At 42.3% G+C, this 24,244-nt stretch overlaps 1 protein-coding gene across 1 annotated transcript; it reads right to left on the bottom strand.

The window, feature by feature from the left end:
• Window positions 1–1,585: 1,585 nt before the first annotated feature.
• Window positions 1,586–20,094, bottom strand: SPACA1 (sperm acrosome associated 1). The gene is made up of 8 exons (XM_086743419.1): window positions 20,072–20,094; window positions 17,462–17,518; window positions 16,313–16,314; window positions 13,365–13,466; window positions 12,877–12,983; window positions 12,242–12,377; window positions 1,958–2,099; window positions 1,586–1,682 (listed from the first exon to the last, which is right to left on the bottom strand). The coding sequence occupies exons 1-8, from the start codon at window positions 20,092–20,094 to the stop codon at window positions 1,586–1,588; spliced, it is 666 nt and encodes a 221-aa protein (XP_086599545.1).
• Window positions 20,095–24,244: the final 4,150 nt, after the last annotated feature.

Here is a 24,244-nt window from a genome sequence, read left to right as displayed (position 1 = left end):
TTTGTACTGTTCCCTAGACATCCTTTTTTTTGTTCATTGATTTGATTACAGAGGTAGATGAGTCCTTAGTCTGACCCTATGGAATTGCTCTTCTATTCACGCAGTTTGGTCCCCTTGATGCAGAAATGGTTACGTGTGCAAATGTGCAGGTAAATATTTAACAAAACTTATGAAGTAGTTTTTAATGATCTTCCCTACCATGACACATAGAATCATAGAATCATAGAATGGTTTGGGTTGGAAGGGACCTTTAAAGGGCATCTAGTCCAACTCCCCTGCAAGGAGCAGGGACATCTCCAACCAGATCAGGTTGCTCAGGGCCCTGACCAACCTGGCCTTGAATGTTTCCAGGGATGGGGCATCCACCACCTCTCTGGGCAACCTGTTCCAGTGTTTCACCACCCTCACTGTAAAAAATTCCTTCCTTATATCCAGTCTGAATCTACCCTCATTTAGTTTAAAAACATTACCCCTTGTCATATGACAACAGGCCCTGCTAAAATGTTTGTCCTAATCTTTCTTATCGGTCCTCTTTAAGTACCAAAAGGCTGCAATAGGGTGTCCCCAGAGCCTTTTCTTCCTCAGGCTGAACAACTCCAACTCTCTCAGCTTGTCTTCACAGGAGAGGTGCTCCAGCCTTCTGATCATCTTTGTGACCCTCCTCTGGACTCACTCCAACAGGTCCATGTCCTTTTTATGTTGAAGTCTCCAGAGCTGGATGCCGTACTGCAGGTGGAGTCTTATGAGAGCAGAGTAGAGAGGCAGAATCACCTCCCTAGACCTGCTGGTCACGCTTCTTTTGATGCAGCCTAGGATATGATTGGCCTTCTGGGCTGCAAGCACACATTGTTGGCTCATCTTCAGCTTTTCATCCACCAGTACCCCCAAGTCTTTCTCAGCAGGGCTACTCTCAGTACCTTCATCCTTCAAAGTTGATAGCAGGGGTTGCCCTAATCCATGTGGATTACTGTACTTGTATAAGTACACATCCTTCCATGTGTCAAAAAGAAACTGAATTATAGTGACTACATAGTAGGTGCTGTGCTTGAAAATCATCAAGGATATAAGGAGTACTTTACAAAAAAAAGGCTCTACCTAGACTATATGCCTCTTTTCATCTAGTCTAGATAAACACCTTCACAAAATTAAGACATATTAAATATATCATTCTCAGCATTTTCACAAAAATCTGGCTTTGGTTCTCCAGTTCAGAGATGCTCCAAATATTAAACCACCTGGGGAATGATGTCCACCTCAAAATAGAAGTATTTTTACCCATTTTCTTTAAAGTTCAGTAGTCCAAGACAGTGAATGAACTGTAAAAAGTGCTTCTTAAAACCATTATTTCAAACATATTTTAAATCTTCTTTATATCATATTCCTATGTAATCTAATATTTTTTTTCTAATTCTTTTCATTATGCAAGTGCTGGAGGGACTTATGTACTTCATCCTCTGTGAGTGAGGGCTCTGCCACGTCTTGCACTGTGGCTAATGCAGATGGTGAGAACACTGTAGCTGTAGATGCAGAGACTCCAATTCCTCGAAAGGCCGATGTGGACCCTAAGGAGGGGGGAACTATTTATTTATTCCTTGTTACACAGTGATCTTTTGTTGGCCAGTTTCTTGTCTTGGTTATCTTGCCCAGATTTTGATTGCCAAATAGACGTTACAGCAGCCCTGAAATGGAAAAAAGAATTAAACAAAAACATACCTTTAAGTAGGTTTACATAAATTGCTCTGAATCATTCTCCTCCGATCCACAGTCACTGTAACTGCTTTGCAAAGTACTTTTTTACAGTCTCCAAAAATTTGTTTTTTTTTTTTCTGTACTGGCAACACAAATATTAGACTACAGAGAAACTTAAATAGTTCACCCCAGGTCATGTTTGTCATCAGTAATGTCATATTTTTATCAAATAAAACATAAATCACATTGTCTGCTGTCCACCTATCAGTGAAGAATCATAAAGATCATGGCAAAGATCACACCAGCAGTCACAATGATTCCAGTTACCAGGCAAAAGACCAGAATGACATCTGTCATTGTTCTCCTTGACTGCCCTGTTTCTATTCTCCTTGATTTTTTTGTTTGCATTTCTGGAGGAAAAAAATACATAGTCATTATTATGTTCAAATTTTCAAATTAATCAGGCATTTCATCTGATGCATAGAACTGGAAAGGAGCAGAGCTTGATTATTTGCTATCTGACATCTTTCACAACATTCAGACCTTTACTGTATCAGCCAAAGTTTATAAATATATACACCTTCTTCGCAAAGGCATATCTAATGAAGGGAGATGCAAAGAAATAGAGATCAAGGCATATGGAGCAGGATACATGTCACTTAAGAGCCGTGAAACGAAAGAACTGCAATTCCGAAAGATAAGGAAAAAATTAAAGAGAGGGGAAAGTATCGATTTGGTACGTGTTGAAAGTGACTAATATAACAATATTTTTGCTTTAAGAAGTGCTTTAATGTAAGATTTCAAGACACATCCATGTAAAATACGTGAACGATAAAGACAGAAGTGTCAGCACACGCTATCTGCAACTTGAGGCAGGCTGGCTTCTTTGTTCTGTGCCTGGTACCAGGTGCTCCATCACCCAGGGCTGAGGCACCAAGGTACCACTGTGCTACAGGAGAATTCTAACTGTGGCAATTGCTTCAATAATAATGATAACAATGAAGTCAAAAGAGAGTATGCTAACAAAAGACCAGATTCAAGGACTCAAGTGCTGCTTTTCAGTTCCCTGTCTCTATCTAGGTCTGCAAAGCCTTTATTTAAAGCAAATAGCCACCAGAGCATGGAAGGGAGTTGCTCTGCATGGCCCAGAAACGCAGATTGAGGAGCAGTTGCATGAAGCTGAGAAATGAAAAATGTAGCAAGGATATAAAGTAAAAACTTATTTTGTAGTGCTGCAGCCTGTTCAACCATTCCCCTAAGGAAATGGGGAAATTAGGGCCCTACCATTATTTAGGCTATTTCTCTAAGACCAGATGTACTAGTTAGGAGATGACTCTAACAAGCAACCCAGGAAGAGTGGAAAATGATGAAGATGTTAAACCAACTTCCCCCATCTGTTTTTTTGACACTGGATAAAGAAACGCCTGAAAATCAAACCCAGTCACCTTGTTCTGAAATTTAGTTGGCCTTATTTGCCAACCACATTCAATCAAACCAATGAATCATCAGACATCTTCCCAGATCCCTCCAGCTTTGACAATTTTACACAAGCCAACCCAAATTTCTCTTTCATTTTCTCTCATATAGTTTCTAAAACTATAAGGTGCTATCTCATTGCTGGCTGGTATGCAAAATTCATGTTCACACTGGTAGGAATTCTGTGTAGCAGAATGACTGCAGGAAAACCATTTCTATTTCTATTTCTATTTATTTCATTTCTACTTCTATATAAGGTCCTGTGCCACTGTCATCCCTCTAGTATCTAAGCAACTCTTCCATCACATCATTTGAGTTTCATTCTCCTGGATCATAGAATTTTCGTTTTTATATTCTTAAACCACAGCTCATCTATAGGATTCCCCTGATCTTTCTGCAAGATACAGGACAGGTAAGAATGGTGAACGGGCTGAGAATATCATACATAGTAAGTCCAAATTCTGGAGTTTCTATACAGTGTAGAGCTAACTGCTTTTGGACTAATTCACTTCACTGACTGGACTGTGTCTTTTCAGAATTACATGCAGTTGCGGGGCATGGCAGTTAATGAAAATTATCTTTGATTTTGCAATTTCATTAATGTAATGTATTTCCCGCTTGGCAAGCTATGAATTTAGAGCTCTAAAAATACCTCTGCTTACAGGCTGTAACAGGAGACTGCTGTAGAGAAAAGCAAGTTTTATGTCATCCACTGCTAATCTACTCGTTTTTTTTCCTAGGCAAGAAATTCTTCCAATAGTTGAGAACCAGGACTGCCCAAGAGACAACCTGATAATACAGAGGGGATGACTTCCAAGTAGACACACGTATTTAAGATGCAGGCAGGAAGCAGACAGAAAAGCCGCTTCCCAATAAGCTGGTTTACAACAAGCAAAGACTGATTCACATCAGGTGCACTTTTAAGCCCCTGACAGCACTCCTAACATCCAAGCAACACTCCCAATTAGTCAGTGAGAATTTTGCCACAGTCAGAATATGCCTTAAAGCCATCTTCAGCTTACACTTAAGGTTATAAAGATGTATTTACACCAACTTTTTAAAAAGTCCATTTAGCTTAGTAAAAGTAGGAAGAACTATTTGGTTTTGAATAATGTGAAGTCTAGTCCAATCCCTTTCAACTTGAAGTCTACAACCCACTGTTGGTCTGTAGACTACTTCACTATAAAGAATGATGAAGAAAATCACTATCATATATAATCCACAACTACATTGTAAAAAAAAAAATCCTAAAATTGGGTGCACCTCTACTGGAAATTTTCTAGGGTTCTACAAACAAAAAAAGAGACTGGTAACATGCCTGACAGTCTCCAGCAGATAGTCTCCGACTATACCAAAAGCTTGCACTCTCACTTCACCTGTTGCTCATTTATATTCATCTTAACTGAAAAAAGGAATGCACTTAAATGAAATGCAAGGCTTGGGATACTGCAGTTAGATTGTAGGCACTATTGGATCCAAACTATGAAGATCCATTTATTTGTGCAAGTCAGAACCAGGCAGGAAGGAAGGAAAAGAAGGAATACTCAGATTTAATATTTAGCTTCCACCAGGGCTTGCTGATTTGAGGCCAGCCCTGTGGCAGAAACCCCAGAGTGTGCTGGTCATGGCTTATGGAAGCCTTTCCAACAGCTCAAATGGCTGAAGCACCACACACTGCCTCCACCCTGGTCACTGTGTGCTATGCCAATGCGGGGACAACAGGCTGGATTAAAGGAAACCAAAAGTGACATCTGTATGGCCATTACCAGCTTGACAGCTTTTGTGCCTTCTTTGTGCCATCAGAACAATAGGACCTTAGAAACTTCCTGCTGTCTTATTTGGGACAAAAGAGATACATCTCACACCTGCCTCACACCAAGCACCAGAGCAGGACAGCAGCACACACTCTGCTGCGGTGTGGCCCAGCAACCGTATTTGCATTGTATACCACAGTTCAACAAAGCTGCTTTGATTTCTCTGCAGTGCAGTGCATCTCTGGACTATCCTCAGCCCTCAGGAAAGCATCTCCCCTTTAATTTGCTTAAATTCAAATACATTCAGAAGCACCAATTGCCACTACTAGCATTTCCTTCCAGAAATATCAGCAATACAAATTCTGTCTCTGCATTCTATTCAGTCATTTCTTCAGTAAGAGAGAGATTCACAATACTGTAAATCATATACATCAAGAAAATTGAACACTTGCTTTTTCAGCACCATTTCTGTCAAAAGGAAGCCCACTCCTTCTGCCAGCAGCAGTTTTCCACTTCATCCTCCTCTTCCTCTGGGTTTTTTACCAAGATGGAGTTCCTCCTAGACCACAATGTTGACCGTACAGCAATGCTCCATCTACAAGCAGATGCTCGACCAGTTGTTTATACAGTCCAGCAGCCAATAGTTCTTTCCACGCGTTTTTGGATCCAGAAAGTACGTATCAGTTTGGCAAAGAGGAATGAGATTTTGCCTCTGTAGACTGTTTTTTCCCTCCTTAATATAATGGTGATGCATAGCTTTTTCCTTTCCCTTCTAGATTATCTATAAGCCTTTTTCTAAGTATTAAAAATGGATGGATATATGCTCATGGGGGAGCAGGATAACATAGACACAGAGGAGATCCAGGCTGTTAATCTTGAGTACTGGGATTCCCCATTTAATTTCTGTGCAAGTGTAAGGACAACATGGCCATGCTGATTATGTTTGTACAGTAGATGGTTAGAGAGATGTGACTTTTCTCTTTCAAGGAAGCTCTGGCACTGAAGTCATCAGCAGGAAATGAACTGAAGAGAGATGGGGGCTACAACGATCTCTGAGACACAGAAATGCTATTGCCTCCATCTTCTCTGGAGAAGTGCCATCAGACACACACCCCAGCTCGCTCCCTCACCCATGAGAAGTGTGGAGCTTGGAGCACAGCTGGGATCTCAGGAGGCTGACACCCTTCACATAGCATCCTAATGAGGACCATTCCCTGCTGTCATATTCCTCCCTTGCAGAGTCCTCCCTCCTCACAGGACTGTTATTAGTAAATATGAATAAACTGCCTTTCACCTCCAAATTCTTCACAAAACACCAAACAACGCAACTGGCGGGAGTGTGAAACAACACCCTTCAGTGTTTCAGGGTAGTGATTTAGTAACAAGGACATCTAGAAATGGCAGTTATTAAAATATGGGATTTTCCTTGCAGAAATCTCAATAGAATCATAGAATCATAGAATCACGTGGTTGGATGGGACCTATAAGATCATCTAGTCCAACCGTCTTCCCACTACCATTGCTGCCACAGCTACTAAACTATATCTTGTAGCTCCTCATCAAGCCGCCTCTTGAACACTGCCAGGGACGGCGACTCCACCACCTCCCTGGGCAGGCCATTCCAGTGCCTGACCACTCTTTGGGAGAAAAAGTTTTTCCTCACGTCCAATCTAAACCTCCTCTGGTACAACTTGTGGCCATTTCCTCGGGTCCTGCTTGTTGCCTGGGAGAAGAGGCCAAACCCCTGCTCATCACAACCTGCCTTCAGGAAGCTACAGAGTGCAATGAGATCTCCCCTGAGCCTCCTCTTCTCCAGACTAAACAATCCCAACTCTCTCAGCTGCTCCTCATAAGACTTGTGCTCCAGACCCCTCACCAGCTTTGTTGCCCTTCTCTGGACACGTTCCAGGGCTTCAATGTCTTTCTTGTAGTGAGGGGCCCAAAACTGAACACAATACTCAAGGTGCGGCCTCACCAGCGCTGAATACAGGGGGATGATTACCTCCCTGCTCCTGCTGGCCACACTATTTCTAATGCAGGCCAGGATGCCATTGGCCCTCTTGGCCACCTGGGCACACTGTCGGCTCATGTTCAGCTGAGCATCAACCAACACCCCCAGGTCCCTTTCCTCTTCACAGTCCTCCAGCCACTCAGCTCCGAGCCTATAGCGCTGCATGGGGTTATTGTGGCCAAAGTGCAGGACCCGACACTTGGCCTTGTTGAACCTCATCCCATTCAGCTCAGCCCAGCGATCCAGCCTATCCAGATCCCTCTGAAGGGCCTCCCTACCCTCAGGCAGATCAACACCACCACCCAACTTGGTGTCATCTGCAAACTTACTGAGGGTACACTCAATCCCCTCCTCTAGGTCATCAATAAAGATATTGAACAAGATGGGCCCAAGTACCGACCCCTGGGGGACACCGCTTGTAACAGGCTGCCAGCTGGACTTGACTCCATTAACTACTACCCGCTGGGCACGGCTCCCTAGCCAGTTCTTTATCCAAAGAAGGGTATACCTACCCAGTCCATGGGCAGCCAGTTTCCCTAGGAGAATACTGTGAGAGACCGTGTCAAAGGCTTTGCTGAAGTCCAGGTAGACTACATCAACAGCCTTTCCCTCATCCACCAGTCTGGTCACCCAGTCGTAAAAGGAAATGAGGTTGGTCAAGCACGACCTGCCTTTCGTGAACCCATGCTGGCTGGGCCTGATCCCCTGGATACCACACATATGCCGAGTGATCTCACCCAAGATGATTTGCTCCATAACTTTCCCGGGTACTGAGGTCAGGCTGACAGGCCTGTAGTTCCCCGGATCCTCCTTACGGCCCTTCTTGTAGATGGGAGTCACATTGGCAAGCCTCCAATCTTCCGGGACCTCCCCAGATAACCAGGACCGCTGGTACATGGCCGAGAGCGGCTCGGCAATCACCCCCACCAACTCCCTTAGCACCCTAGGATGGAGCCTGTCTGGTCCCATAGACTTGTCGCAGTCCAGATGGAGGAGGAGTTCTCTAACTGTCTCCACCAGTACCACAGGGGGTGTACTCGGCCTGGCATCCCAGACTTCTAGATTAGGGCATAAAGTCCACTGAGGATAACTGATCTGCCTATTAAAGGCAGAAGTAAAGAAGGCGTTGAGGACCTCAGCCTTCTCCTTATCCTCAGTGGTCACGTTCCCCGCTGCGTCAAGTAAAGGGTGTAAATTCTCCTTGTTTCTTCTCTTACCACTGATATATTGTAAAAGGATTTCTTGTTCTCTTTTACTGCAGTGGCCAATCTGAGTTCATGCTGAGCTTTTGCCTTCCTAACTTCCTCCCTGCATACCTTAGAAACTTCTTTGTAATCTCCTCAAGTAGCCTGTCCCTTCTTCCAGAGGACATAGACTCTCTTTTTCTTCCGGAGCCTCAACAATAGTTCCCGGTTCATCCACACCGGTCTTCTTCCCCTACGGCTCGCCTTATGGCATTCAGGAATGGCCTGTTCTTGTGCCTTTAAGATCTCCATCTTGAGGAGCGTCCAGGCTTCCTGGACCTCTTTACTCTTAAGGAGCGACTCCCAAGGGACCCTCGCAACAAGCGTCCTGAACAAGTCAAAGTCCGCCCTCTTGAAGTTCAGGATAGCCGTTCTGCTAGTCATCCTTCTGACATCTCCAAGAATAGAGAATTCTACAATTTCATGGTCCTCTGCCCAAGACAGTGCCCAACCTTCACGTCTCCCACCAGTCCTTTTCTGTTGGTAAGGAGTAGGTCAATCAGGGCACCACCCCTGGTAGGCTCTCATACCAGCTGCATAAGGAAACTATCTTCCACACCCTCTAGGAACCTTTTGGACTGTTTCCTCTGCGCTGTATGATATTCCCAGCATATATCAGGGAAGTTGAAGTCTCCCACGAGAACGAGTGTTGGCAATCGCGCGACTCGCTCAAGCTGCTCATAGAATGCCTCGTTCTTCTCTTCATCCTGATTAGGCGGTCTATAACAGACCCCCACCACGATGTCACCCCTACAGGCCTTTCCTCTGATCCTTATCCAATAATTTTGATGAAGATGAAATACTCTTTTTTTTTTCCCCTGTTATGTTTCTTTTGCTATAAAAGACAAAGAGAACCCATAGGTCTGAACAGTTCTGAAAACAAAAGGATGAGCCAAATTACTAAAGAACACTCACTTATGCAAAAAGGTCATAACGATTGTTCATCAAAAGGTCTCTGAAAAGCACAGTGATCACTGGTAAAGGACACATGGAACTTCTCCGTGCATAGATTTAAAATTAACTCACAAGAAGTTTTGTCACATGGCAAATACACAAATATTTCTGCAAGGTTTTGTCTGCCCTTTTGCAGCACGTCCTGCCTTTCTCCCACCTCACATGCCCCAAGATCTGAAGCAGAAAGTCTCACGCTACTTATTTTCAAATGGCGGTTTTGGGGCCAGGCCTGCAGACGGTGTTGCTGAACCTGGCCGCTGCTGTTCACATGGGTGAAACATCAGAGTGCTGGAAAGATGAAGAAGGATGAGACAAAAGCAAACACATTTGCCCCTTATCGGCTGCTTTGATAATTTTTAGCTCCGTTGATGACTTCAAGGCTTTCTCTCTAGGAAGGCACCAAGAAGAAGGGCCAGCCATGGAGCAAACTCATTTCTACTTCCCTGCCCCATTCTGTAGCTCTAGCATGAAGAAATGTGTCTCTGTGCAACAGTGAAAGGAGCAATCTAGGTGATAAGAAAGACAAAATATACAAATTTAAGCTTATTGACCTGAGTGAGGCAGAGAGATGGTCAGAATCGCCTCATCTGGATTTAAAAAAAAAAAATAGTAATTTAGGAGGTAATAGAAAGGACTCGCTCTTTTCCTGACTGAAATTGATTTGCCCTTTCAGCTGGTCCAGAGACATCTCCCAAAATCTATACGAGATCCTCTCCTCACAGACAGCTTGGCTGGTGGTACTGGCTCTGTGTGCCCAGACAGTGAGGGGCTGGCAGGGTGGCCTCTTTGAGGAGCAGTTGGGCCTGCCCCAGGCCGGACATGGCCCGTTCCAGCCGGCTCCAACCAGAGCCACGTGCCTGGGTGGACTGGCACCCAGCCAGGGCCACCCCATCACACCCACCCCACTCACACTGACTAGAAATCTCTGTGGCCACTTTTGAACGTGGGAAGAAAATCCAGTTCAGTCCTGCAGATTACCTGAAAAAGGAGATTTTTGTCCTATTTCTGATACTGATTTTGTAATTCTGCCCTTCTTTATGTTTCAGCTTGGTGACCAGATAGAGAAATGGCAAAGAAAAAGATGTTTGCTCAACAGAAAGACTTAGATTTTCTGGAGTAGGCAGAGAAACCATCTTGCTTGACAGGGATGATAAAGTTGTCTCAAATTCCTCAACCCTCATTTCAAAAAGTCTTTTAATGAGGAACTGTGAAAGGCAGCATTGTACCATGGGCAGAAACGTTAGTCCTTTCCAAAGTCTAACTACCCAGCAAGACATGCTCCCAGAGAACAGAGCAGCTCTGCAAAATACAAGGCAGCAGCTAAGAAAATCTGGATCCAAACACAAGGAGTCTTACTGCATCTATTGATGCTGTCAGAAGAATCTTTCTCATCTCCTCCTGATTGTGTTGGAAAAGTAAATGCCATCTTCTGATCTGGCTAGACTTCTGACCATCCACAGAGAGCAAAACTAGATCTGTGCAATGAAAGTCCTGGTACATACTCAATCAAAACCTCAGCTGGTAACTTCTTCCATGTATCTCATTAAGAGTTAATAATTTCTAAGGTATAAACAATGTCACTCCCAGGGAAGCAAAGCCCAGAAATTCCTTTGGGCATCTACACACCTATGTACCACGCCAAAGGATACTGATCTGGCACTAAGATCAGAGAGGTGGTAGATGCGCCATCCCTGGAAACATTCAAGGCCAGGTTGGACAGGGCTCTGAGCAACCTGATCGGGTTGGAGATGTCCCCGTTCCTTGCAGGGAGGTTGGACTAAATGACCTTTCAAGGTCCCTTCCAACCCTAACTATTCTATGATTCTAAGCAGAACCATTTAAGCTACTTAATAAATGTTAGAGCTTGTCTTCCTTGGATTTCTGTATAGTCATAAATATTTTCTGAACCAATAAGTCTCAATCCTTGTAAGAAGTTCAGTGGGTATGTCTGTTGGGTCGGTTTCATCCAACCACTTTTTACCAAAACTATTCAGTCACAGCTTAGATACAAGCGTGTGAGTCTGATGACTCACCGACTCAAGTCAATGGGACCATTTGCATGCTTAAGCCTAAAACAGATTATGTGCTCTGCTAATTCAGGTCTCAAAAAGGAAGCTTCCTTTGTACAAAAAGGAATGTAGAGACTGAATAGTGGAAGAAGGAAAAAAAAAAAAGCTTTGGGTGTTTTGTGACTGCCAGATGGATTTAGAAAATGAATAAACAAATTCCATGTTACTGTACAATGGCAGAAAGGACCTCAATAGAGATAAAGGAAATAGCCTATTTTACTGAAAAAAATAGGAAAAAAAAACAGGATTCCCAGACCAGACAGTTTTACCTAGGTAAAAAACATGGAGGAGAGAAACATGGGGCAGGGTATCTCCAAGTATTTCTTTCTTTCTAGTCTGCCATAATTTTGCACAAGGCCTGATTCTACATTATTTCAGGAAGAACTTTAAATTTCAATGAGCAAGGCACTTTCACCCTTTCTCTGATTAGGAAAGATGGGAGTTTCTGCACGGCTGTTCTCATGGTTTGAGAAAATTGGCACACTGCTACCTTTCCTGATGAAGCCAGCAAAAATTCCATTAGCAGAGGAGGTGAGAAGGGTAATACAAAGGAACCTGTTATATGATGTAGTCTTTTTAATGTTAAACTTTGCAAAATCCATTGTGTATAAGCCAATTCCAGATGGCTGCTAGAAGAAAAACCCCAAAAGGTTGTTTTCCAGCTTCAGTATTGAAGTGAAAAGGAGATTTAACTGTAGAAGTCATGCTGCTGGTGCTACGTGGCTTAGTGAGACAAAAAGAAGTCTAACCTGGGTGCAGTAAAAAAATAAGCAAGTAATAGGAAAACCTCCTTATTTTTGCTTGAATTTTTACAAAGGATAAAGAAAATACTCATTCCTACCACAAGGAACCTCTTCATTGCCATTCTGTCATTTCCTTTTATATGTCTCTTTTACTGGCCTGCATTTCACGACAGTCATTACCACAGAGCACAAGCTCCTGCCTATATACTACTGGTGACACGCAATCTTACGAAGATTGAGCACTACATAAAAAACACGAGGCCATATCACTAGAAGACTGCAAGTGTCTCCATAAGCTTACCAGTTGCTGCGTAAACTGTGTATTTTACAGAGGCAATTATATTTCCATTTTCTTGAGTTTCACACTGGAAAGTAACTGAATGGGTACCTCTGCAAACTTCCACAATAGCTGAATCATTGGGAAGAACGTGTGCTGTCTAGCCGTGTGCAAAAGGAAAACTTTCCAAAACTCTTTTCAAATAGATCTGCAATTCGAGTTGCACTGTGTCAGACACACAGAAAAGTGCTTATTCTACTCCAACAGTTTTCAAGCTGTTAGGATCTCTTGACCTCTCCGAAAATTCCTCCCGTCTCTTCAGCACCTCCTACTTGAAATACTGGGAAGGGCAACGTGGTTGTGACTTGTTCACATGTATGCAGTCACCAGTCACTATGCCTCATTTTTCCAAAATAACAGTAAACGTTACTCTCTCAAATTACTGTTTCCCTCACATAAACAGGAAATTGAAGCTGCATAAAGGAGCAAAGCCATGTGAGTCCTTGTATTACCAACTCACCAGTGAGAAATCAGGGGTTGTTTGCATTACGATAGCAAAAGAAATCATCTGCCCAGAAGTCTGTACAATTCACCTGGAGCATGTGGTAAATGCATGCAGTGTGCAATTTTTCTGCACAAAGTGGGGTTCATTTACTCACCTTGTTTGGAATCAACACCTTCCAAATGTATTTAAATTGATTTTCAGGAGGCATATAAACACAAGTCATCTTCACACAGGCAAGGCCCTCAGAAATTGGTATTCCCCCTATAGGAGGAATTTTTATTAGGTACATCATCAACTATATGAAACATCTCCATACAGATCATAAAGTTCATAATTCCTCAAGCCACAGAATATTACTTGGAAATTATCCTTTCCTGTAAAATTACTTCAAATAGTTTTTGCGTGGTCTAATGCCTGAAACAAAGCACATAGCAGAAAAAAATGTGTTTTACAGGGACTTGAAATCAAATGCACATCAGTACATAAATGAGATCTGAAACATTACTGGATTCCTTAACAGGGTAATCAGAAGGTGAAATGCAATCACTTCATTCCACTTCCACCACACTAACAGAGAATAAGAATGTTTCCTTTGAATCAATTTATTTGCTCTAGATTACTGTATCATAATATTCTACCTACAACCACAGTCTACTGGCCCCCAGCATTCCTCTACACGGACAATACATTTTGCTTCAGTCCCAGGGCATCCACTGGATAACTTAATTTCTCGAATGCCAATTCCTTTGGGGGAAAAAAAACAAACCCTTTCACTCTGTGTTTCTTCATTTCCTTCAAACCGTATTTCTTAATTTCCTTCAAACTCTGTTTTTGCTTTCTCTTTCTTTATCCTGGATGTTAATACATCCTGGATGTATCTACTAAATACCAAGCAAAACCGATCTCAGAATGCCTGCTAAAGCTATCCCATGTTGGTATCTAAGATTTCAAGACAACATCTACTTCTGTTAAACTCTGCACTGTAGGGAGCCAGATTCTTAGAATCATGTGTCAGAGAAATAATTCAAAATGAATTAAAAACTTTTCTTACAGAAAAAGAATTTTAAATGAAACTAATATATGTTCTGCAAAACAGTTAATTCACTTTAAATATCAAAGCATTCAGGCTCCTGGCCTTTAAATGCTCGAATCAGATGGCACAGAGAATACTGTGCAGACTGCCAACTCAGTCTGCCTCCAGTCTTGTGACTGTCTGAGTGTCTTCAACTCCCACCAAGGTCAACAGAAACTGAAGGAACTAAAAACCTCCTGGGACTAGGACTGGGGAGTCTGAAGTTACCTAACAGTGACCAACAATGAGTGACACAGGAATACCACCCAACGGCCTCCAAAATGAAGCCTGACAGAGCGCAGAGGCTGGTTCTCAGTAACATAGGGCTTTTCCTGAGAAACAGGTGAAATCAAGTGTTGACCACCAGGACTCCACCTGCAACACAGAGGGTCTTACTGAAGACAAAGAAGAGGAGGTAACCTACCACACGTATGTCTAAAGTTAAGGAAAATTCCCACACAGTGTTCAAGGAAGCAAAGAAAAGGTTCACTCTCACTATCAGGATTTCAATGGGAACATCCTCATTTTAACAATTATGAACAAATTCAAAACAAGTGCTGTAATTGTTTTTGCCAAACAGTGTGTACACAGTTCATTGGAATGACATAGCTTGTGGGGGAGGCAGGAATAATGTTTAGGCCCAGTAAACACTGAAGGTTTTGCCATTTTTCCAGAAGCATTTTGTTTACTAGTAGGCACGGAAAGAGGAGAGTTAGACTCCGCCTTGCAGTAGAATAATAAATAGGAAATTGTTTTGAATATTGCATCTGCCTTCCTTAAATGTGTATTATATAAACCAATGGATTTCAGAATGTTTCAGAGATGTCATGTAACTCGTGAAACGGTACTTCAAGTGACAGAGGGGACACAACATCGCTTACTGAAAATGACACAAAATGAAGATCGTTCTCTACTCCAGAGAATGTCTCATCTCATGGATGCAGAGACAGAGGTGTAAATGGCAGTGAACTGACACTTATATTAAACGCATTCCTCTTTCTTCAGTACCATGTAGGGTTCTTTAGCTAAGAAAAAAAGACAGGAAACCTGTGAAAAGCCAGAAGGCTGGCTTTATAAAATCTAGGTGCTGAGCTGGCTCTAGTCACATTCATCAGGAAAAATTTCGCCATGTCTTATCTATGGGAATAATAAAATTTGAAAAGTATATCATACTCAAAGGCTTGATGAAAAAAAGCTCTTTTAATTAGACCTGCAAGTTCTTTTGGTACTCCTCTGCCTCTTCCTTTTCGACAGCTTTTTCTTTCATTCCCATGTTTCCTTTTCCTCTCTCTTCTTAGCAGCTGCCAGTGCTGATGAAATCAGTCTACTGAGATGCTCTGACAAATGAAGTTTTAACTTCAACAAGTCATATGAGTTAACCTAATGGAAAACTGGCCACAATGCAGTAAAAATTAATTACCCAAATGAAATTCACCCTAGAGAAATATAAATTAGTAGACTGGTGGAGGGAGGACAGTGAAGAGGGATGATCCACAAAGAACTGAATACTTAGCAATACAAAAACATCAGTTATGAGAGAAAGTTAGAGGTAAGAGTGGCCAAAACAATTAGAACACAAAGAGACTAAGGCAAATTTGAGGCAGGTATGGCAAGACATGATTAACATATGCTTTAACTATGCTTTAATGTCTCTGTAAGCCTGGACTATGACTAGAGGAGCAATGGATATGAGCCACAGCATTACTGGGAAGAAATAAAGAAAACTGAGTCAGTTCAGAAAGTGAGAAATATAAAGGGCTAGATAGATGAATCTAGGGAACAAGAAGGAACATGAAGGAGACAAAGGACTTACAGTTTTACTGGAAGAACCAAGAAGCCACCTTTCAGACTTTCAACAGATAAACATGCCATGCATCGAACAGCCTAGACCAGAATGAAGGCTACAAATGTGATCTGAACTCCAGATACGAGACAATGTCACATATGAGACTACGCTCTTTTCTTTTTTGTTAGAGCTTCCCTTTCCTGATTCTTCAGTAAGACTACATAATTTTCAGTATTAAAGGAGTTAAACATTCTGTATTGGGTCTAGTCGGGATGGAATTAACTTTCCTCATAGCAGCCCTCATAGTGCTGTGCTTTGTATTTGCAGTTGGAATGGTGTTGACAACACAACGATGTTTTGGCTACTGCTGAGCAGTGCTCCCACAGCATCAAGGCTGTCTCACACCCCACACCCGCAAAGGCCACTAGGCTGAGGGTGGGCAAAATGCTGGAAGGAGACACAGCCAGGACAGCTGACCCAAACTGACCAAAGGGATATTCCATACCATATGTCTTGCTCAGCAATAGAAGCTAAGAGAAAGCAGGGTGGGGGGCATTTTTATCAAGGTGTTTTTCTTCCAAAGCAACCACTACACATACTGAGGCCCCAGAAAGCGGTTGGACATCATGTGCTAATGGGAGGTAGGGAATAATTTTGTTTGTTTGTTTCTTTTCTTTGCTTCTGTGCATAGCCTTTGCTTTTCTTTATTAAACTGCCCTCATCTCAGCCCACCACTTTTTCATTTTATTTTCTCCCCTTGTCCAGCTGAGGAGGGGAGTGATAGAACAGCTTGGTGGGCATCTGGTGTCCAGCCAGGGTCAACCCACCACAACATCAACTCTGAGAGATCAAAGATAAAACTGAGACAAAATTTAGTGAAATTCCCTGGAAATATGGAACATTTGAGACATCTGTTAGAGGGAAGGGACATAAGGAGCAATTTCTTAGTATCTAAAAGATGCGTGCATCAGAGCAAGTAGGTTCTTAAGAGCATGGGGATACATATATGGCATCAGTATACAGAACATACAAGTAGATTCGAAATCATGAAGTGAAGAAAGAGAAATATTAGAGTATGTGGAAGCAAAAAAAAAAAAATCTCCTAAACCCATAATTTCCTAAAATGTGAAATAGGAGGGAATCAAGGAAGTTCCATCATTGGAAATATGACAAAGTGGGAAAAAAAAGGGGGATACTCTAGAAAATATCAAAGTGATAAGGGCAAAAACTGACTTCTCTTTCTTTTTGCTGTGGTCTTATGAGAAGCTGAATTTGTTCAGAAAAAAAATCAGGAGCATTTCTGATTCAAGACTGCTTCCTAAGCAATAGAATTACCATCTCAGAGCAGTTTCTATCATCACCCTAAATGCAGTAATGTCTTCTTAAGGCTCATCTCATTTTTCCTCTCTCCCTTCCCACTCCAGAATGATACCTCTCCTCTCCATTCCACAATTTATAAATTGTATAAATGTGGAATACAGAACAGGCTACTGCAGGCAAGCAATTTTTTGGCAATATTGTATGTGGGAAGACATCTGTGAGAAGCATCAGAAGATCTTTCATCTTCTGAACATCTCACAGATGTTCACAAATAGCGAAAATTGTTACTTTGGGGAAGGCAGCTCATGTGCCAATAAACATAGGGAACTGGTTTAAAATAGGAGCTTGCAGGCTGTGAAATTAATAAAACAACAGATCTGACCTAAACTCCTAATGACAATCAGTCTGATTGTTTTTGTTAATTATAGTTATTGGCAATTGAAATCAATGAGAGGTGAATGGGGGCAAGCAAATTGCAACTGCTAAATTGCTACAGTTAGCACTTTTTTTTTTTCCAAAAACAAATGACAATATGTTTTATTCATCTGCTTTGCTACTTACCACATGTAACTGCACACTCCAAATTCTAATCCCGTGGACACGCTGGCATTCAGACCTGAACACAAAGTCTAAAGTTAGATCTCTAATACAATGACAAGGCGGAAATACCGGCTAAACAGGAAACTCACTCCTTGAAATCTTTACTACTTTTTAGTTGAAATGTGAAATTTGCCAACATTTTTGCTTTCACTAGCTAGACGAGAAAAACAAGACATTTATGAAAAATGTATCATAAAATCCAGTGTGAATAGCATTCATGTTTAGATCTTAAGATTATTCTTTAAAAGGAAAAACTGTATTTTTCTTATAAACCAGCCTATGATGTTAAATTTTTCTTATAAACCAGCCTATGATGTTAAATTAGCCTACTGAATGCTCTGGGAAGTGCAGTGTCTAGGTTCTATGCAAATCATAGTTCTTCCCTGAAAAGAGTTAAGAAAAATTTTTATTTAGCAATATTCAGTTAACTCATTTCCTTGTTCCTTCTGGCTAATATACGCCTTCCCACATGATTTTCTCCCCATCACACTTCAAGGTCAGGTTTAGACAGCCAGCGCAAAGAAGAGTCAACCAGGTACAGTATTTTAATTAGGTACTGGGGTTTTAATCACTGTGATTGGGTTCCTTCCATTTTTTAATGGTACTTTGAGGTTACAGAATGAGTTTCACAGAATGTACAAAAGCAAAAGGTTCTCATCTCCATCTGGGATTCAAATCTGGATTATATATTTTATTCCTAATAGCATGCAATTTGAATGTTTGTTTATAAGGATACTGAGATACAGTAACTGTTCCATAGAGGAACTAACTTAGTGAAGCTCCTTTGGAAATTACTAATTAAATAAGCAATAGGTGTTTTCAGTTCTTCCAAATGCAAAGAGAGAGTCACTAGGACTGTTATTACAAGTCTGCACTGCCAGTCCCGCCTACTCAGATAATTTCTTTCTGATAACAAATACTTAACAACGTAAAGTTTGCTTTCACTGGCTCTCAGTTTTTTATATTACAGATTTATGTTTATAAAATGTTATTTCTGTGCAGCAATGCAAGTTTATATATCACTTCTTGCTACTAAATCTCTGAGTAACATTTACATTTTTCACACACTATCCAAAACTTTAAATTTCTCAGGTTGAAAGGAACGGATCCATTTCTCTTGCAGTCAGTGATATACAAACATAAAACTTTTATTCCTCCACTGTAAAGGTTTTACGCTACAGCAGCATGGTGCATTCTCCTCAGTGAGACACTGATACTGAACTTTTTTCCCAACATTATGAATGAGCCACCAAAATCTTATTCTTCTGTTATCTCTAACTGGCTCTATGGTTTTGACACTTACTTCAGCATATAAACCGTGCTCATCAGAACAATATGCACAGCAATCCTTAAACAATAACTTAAGTATCCAGTTGAATGATAAAAAATCCAATCTTAGCCAAAACATAAGGGAAAAAAATGGTAAGATTAAGATCCTATAAAAACAGAGACAACCTTTAAAACCACTAGTGTATCCTCAAACTCTATCTCTAATTAGCCTTAAAAAATAACAATTTATTTAGAAGATGGTCCCCACCATGGATATCCCATCATGTTTCCCTTAACTTCTTTTAAATTAATGGGGCAGTCATTCAACAGTCTTGTCTAACAACAATTACCAGAGCACAGCAGAGAGGAGGATGAGAACTTAAGGATCCTGTCTACAGTCTAAATACAGTCCTGTTTAAAAATACCTGTTTTCAAATTGGTACAATGTGAGTTGCACTTGTCCACTTGCACAGAATAAACATAAGCATGCAAAAATGAATGGGAGGGAGGGCTAGGAAAGCTTCAGATGATGTAAATTTTCAACTGAATAGATTTCTGACAATTCTTATCAGCTTACAGTAAGCCCCAAACCTCTATCCTGAAAGTAGGCATTACTGTAATTCAATTTTGAGGTGACAAGCTGAGTGTAGGCACAGGAGGGTGTCACCATATCTGAAGGAGAAGCTGCCATTTCCCATCCAGACACAAATTAAAAAAAAAAAAAAAGTGAAGAAAAAGCTTCAGAAACAAGAAGAGACTCAAAACTTCAAGTATTACTAATAGAAGGTTGAGACACTTTCCTAACCAGTGAAAGCAAACTTCTCTCAGCATTATAGGTGAAGATATCAACCATGATACCCCTTCAGGATGCTTCTGGCTTCAGAAGCAGCACAACACACAACATGGCTCTTTTGTGAGAGATTCATAATGATGAATGGACTATAGCTCTAAACAAAAAAAGATACTGTAATACTGAAATACTCAAAACATCTAAACATTAAAAGCTGATTGATTCTACATGAACAAGTTAATAGGGAATGACCAATCCTGACTTCTTATTTAATGAAATTAAAAAAAAAAAAAAGTGAGAAAAGGAAAGTTTAAGGGAATCAGGATCAGATTCATCGATAATCCTCTGGATAACATAATGCTTGTTATATGAATCTTATGAACCTTCCATGCCAATATCACGATACAAAGTTTTGTGTTGCTTCCTTTACTTATATTTCCTCCAGACATTTTAAATGAACCAAAATGTTAAGAAAGCTTCTGGTAAGAAACTACAGATCTTTCTACTTATATAAAATGGCTGGTTCCAGTTGCATCAGGTTCAGATAAAAATATAGTGTCAGCCCTATGCAAAAAGAATTATGTATATAGCTTCCATTAGCATTAATAGGAGTTATATATGTAAATCCCACACATGCTGAGATAAGACTGTGCTAAGGAACTGCATTTACAGTCCTGTCAGGGGACTGCAATTAGTACCAGCACAGCAAAGGCAGTCTGTATTCCTCTCTACATTTGGAAGCCTTGTAAAACCAATGTAGAACAGAAATCTTTGCCATTATACACCATTTTAATTACAAGTCACATCACAGCATACATGCAGAATATTTTGATAAAACACTTTAAAAGCCCACAGAAGTCCTACTAAAAACGTTGACAGAGAGCAGTCGAAGTCATGGTTGTGAACCGCAGGGGAACTCGCTCACTCCTGAGCTGGGCATCTCATTCTTACCATATATTGTGGATTTAGTACTCACAGGGTCCTGAAGGTCAAAGTGCAGAGGAAGGGGGGACCAGCACTGGTCCATCCCCAAAGTGACACCTCAAGGGGCAGCTAAGGGGACGCACGCTTCCCAGGATGGAAACCTCTCCATGGGCAACTCGACAATGCATCAGCTGCGAACCTGTGCGGTTCCTTTGCTTGAGGACAGACGGCGGGGAGGTTTGCACGTATCCGACTCTCCGGAGCGGAGCCCACACTTTTGGCTACGAGAGTGACGAGCAGATCTGGAGTTTTCCCCAGATCTGGAGCTTTCCCCGTCTCGCCAGCCTCTCCCTTCAGGAGGGCCCCCGTGATGCTGCATGGCTTAATAAAGCACTGAATACACTCTGACACCTTCCCACTGCCTGCAGATGACACCCAGGAGAGATTGTTACATCCCGGCAGTGATTAAGCCTTGCTCAGAAAGCACGACTCTGGGCAGCCCTGCAAAATATCTGCTCTGCCACACCAAACCCAGTCTCCCTGCACCCCGGCCTTGTGCCCTCAGCTTTCAGAGGGGGAAGCTGAGCGAGAAGGGGGAAACTCCCCTCAGCTAGAGTGGGAATCACCAAAACTGCGGGAGCAGCCGGAAGGGGAGATAAGGAGGCTGAGAGGAGACCACCACCCACACCCCTCGAGGAAGGGCCCTGGCCCCATGGCGGGCGGCTGGGACCAGAGGTGGCGAGGACAAGCGGGCCCCCACCGGTGCCCAGGGCATCCGCCACCACCACGCTGCTGCCTGCCACCAACGAGCCCAGGAGCAGAGTCTGGAGCAGGGCCAGCTTCCCCGCCGCCCACCATCCCAGCCCATTGCGCCACCCGACGACCAGGTCTGTGTCACAATGGGCTCGGGCCTGGCGCGGGTCCAGGCCTTGTCCCAGTCGGGGGCTCCCGCCTCCAGGCCGCCATGCCCGCCCGGCCTGGCTGGCTGGTCCAGGGGTCCCGAGATGGTAGTTTGAAGCAGGCAACCAGAGCAAGAGCAGTTTGCGTCCACTTCATTTGCCACACACTGGAGAGAGGAATGCCATATTCACATGCTGGAACGCAAGGCCCTCTTTCTAACAAAGTGGGTGGCAAACTTTGCACCCAAACTTTGTGGCTACCTGCTAAAGGTGGTCCTGAATAATAACATTTGCATTTGCAACTAAGGCTTTTGCTGCTCCAATCTCCAGAAAAGGCAGATTTATATTCAAATCTTTGTGGCTGGCTCCCGTTTCCTAAAATTTTACCCTAGGTTTTCCACAGCACCTGTCAACCCCCCATATGCCAGAGCCCTGTGAAAAGCAGGGCTGTGCAAACCGAATAAATGCATCCGCATTCAGAACAGGGAACTGGTGGTCCTATATAACCGGCATGTTGGACAATAGTTCTGATTGCGAGTGGAACACTGGGCCAGCAGGTAGACAATATAAGAAACTGCTTGCAATGAGCGTCCCCACCGCCCAAAACCAGTGTTTGCAAGTGATGCTCCCACATTTTACACAGAAGCCATGTTGTAGTCACCGCTTTGATGTTCAGAAAGCCTCTACTGATGTCCCAAGCTATCTGGGCAAAAACTTGCTCATCAAGGAGCATGACTTCCATCAACAAGTGCATTTTCCCAAAATAAAGAAATGCAGCCCACAGGAGGTTGCTTCTGAGTGCAGAGCTGGACCTCAGCTGTGTGAAATTCACTTTCATGGGAGCTGAAAATGAAGAGAGCTTTCCCTGCATTGGAGACAACCTGTGTATCTTATCTCTTTGACTCAACCTTTCCTTAATAATTTCTTCCCAGGACACCTGCTCTTACTTGTGCAATAGCAAATATGGAAGAAAATCCCTGGAACTGATCAAGCTACTTCTCTGAAGGCTAGAAGAAAGATTATTACTTTTATAAAATACTCAGGAGGCTCTAAGATGTTGAAGACAGAGAAAGCTGGAGTAGTGGGAAAATACTGTTTGATGGGTAATGAACCATCGTTTATTCAATAAAGTTCATGAAGCCGTCAAAGTTGATGATGTCAAGCTCCTATTTCTCTTTCTTCAGGATCCAAAGTCATCTAGAACTAGAAAAAAAAAGTCAATATTGAATAAAACTGACTGTCTCTAGAGAAGGGAAAAAGATTGACCAAATAGTTGTGTATTCTAGTTTTTCTTTCATCGAGACATCTTCAACACACTTGCCTATCTGAGTGTATGCACCTGTAATATATACCTGTATATACACACAGGTGCACATATATTCTGTGCCACTGCGGCTGTTTGCAATTGGATGCAGGAGGAATTTTCCATGAAGGAAAGATGAATAATTTCTAGGAACGGCATGGCTACATACTTCTCTAGATTAAATAGATCTTTACCATCTCTATAGAATAAGCAGGAACTCTGCTTTTTAGGGAGGGACCTAGTAAACAGCTGGATGGTGTTTTCTGTATTTTCTCAATGTTCCTAGACAGTAGCAATGTTCTTTCCATTCCTTTCTGGTACTTCAGCTATTTGATGTTAGTCTTCGTCTATTTCTACAGTCTATCTTCTGCCTAGGTGGTCTCTCATTTTTTTCTAACCCCCCCTTATTTTTCTGGGGTTTTTTTTTGGAAGAGAGTTAACAATACTAATGGCAATGGGCAATATCCACTTGGCTTGTGCTGTGCAGTGGCTCGGTGGAGCAGTAGTGAGCTCCCAAGTGGGCAGAGCTGTTCCACCTACTTGTGTTGCTCTCACAGCTGGCTGTGCCACAGGCCGCCCAGAGAGAAGACTGGCAAACAAACAACTTGGCAAGAGCTTGCAGCTGCTTGTTCTTCTCCCCAGCCTCAGGACAGCCATAAAGTGTTTCTGCAGTGGGAGTGTGTATTTGGAATCTTTCTTTCAGGCTGCGCCTTTTCTCTCCTGGCTTGGCACCATCGCCCACACAATCGTTTTCCTCAGCCACTTACAGGAAGAACAGTCTGCCTGGACTTGTGGCCAGTATCACTCCCCTCCCCAGGGTCAGAAATGGTGAACAGAGTAGCAGTACTGCTTAGAATTACCCATATGTGAGGCTGGGGATGAGAGATGCAGCTTGGTGCAGCAGACAGAACTTCTTAAGTGTTATAAACACCTGGAATATGATTAGCTGTCAATCCTGCCTTCAGGCTGTGTGGGATGTGGACTTTCAATTTAGCCATATAATGCAAAAATATTTCTTGCTGATTTTATTAGTCTAGTTGCTAATTATTAGACCAAATAACACCATTACCACAATGCCAACAGATTTGTACTTTAGCCTGAACTCATTCTCAGTAGGAACATGGCCAGATTAGACACTCTGTAGTTTTCTGAGTTAATAACTGTACCTGCGAAATGTTCAAGTGGTGTGCAGTCAAATGACATAGACGACATTTACAGTGAGCCAGAGCAGCCTTGTCTTCTTTAATCACACCGATAACCCAGGTTGTTAACGATGTAAGGAAGATGTTTGATACTCTTAGAAAACAGGAGTTCCATGCAGTGCTGTTTTCTGTGACAGGACTCTGTTGGTCAACAGAATTTCTTTATTCTCTGTGCATGGGCCAATAAATAATTCTGTAAGTCACACCTCATTGAAAGCTCCTGCAGCAGGAGCTCATGCTAGAAGGTCAGCACATCTGTAGTGGTCAAGGGGAGGTGGGCAACAGTTCTGAAAAATGCCTCCTCTTGTTTTGTTCCTATGCACAGATAATGGCATGCTTCTTCCACTGGGTAAGAAT

The sequence above is a fragment of the Chlamydotis macqueenii genome, chromosome 3 (genome assembly GCF_036417535.1).
Source record: "Chlamydotis macqueenii isolate bChlMac1 chromosome 3, bChlMac1.mat, whole genome shotgun sequence".
Lineage (NCBI taxonomy): Eukaryota > Metazoa > Chordata > Aves > Otidiformes > Otididae > Chlamydotis > Chlamydotis macqueenii.
The sequence above is the reverse complement of the archived record's forward strand: the minus strand, read 5'-3'. Positions and strand labels throughout refer to the sequence as shown.

Coding starts and splice junctions, on each gene's coding strand:
- SPACA1 (XM_086743419.1), bottom strand. CDS start 20,094: ATGCAACTGGAACCAGCCATTTT. Junction 17,519..20,071: donor CAACTGGAACCAGCCATTTT/ATATAAGTAGAA, acceptor GACTTTGTGTTC/AGGTCTGAATGCCAGCGTGT. Junction 12,378..12,876: donor AGGTGTTGATTCCAAACAAG/GTGAGTAAATGA, acceptor GCACACGGCTAG/ACAGCACACGTTCTTCCCAA.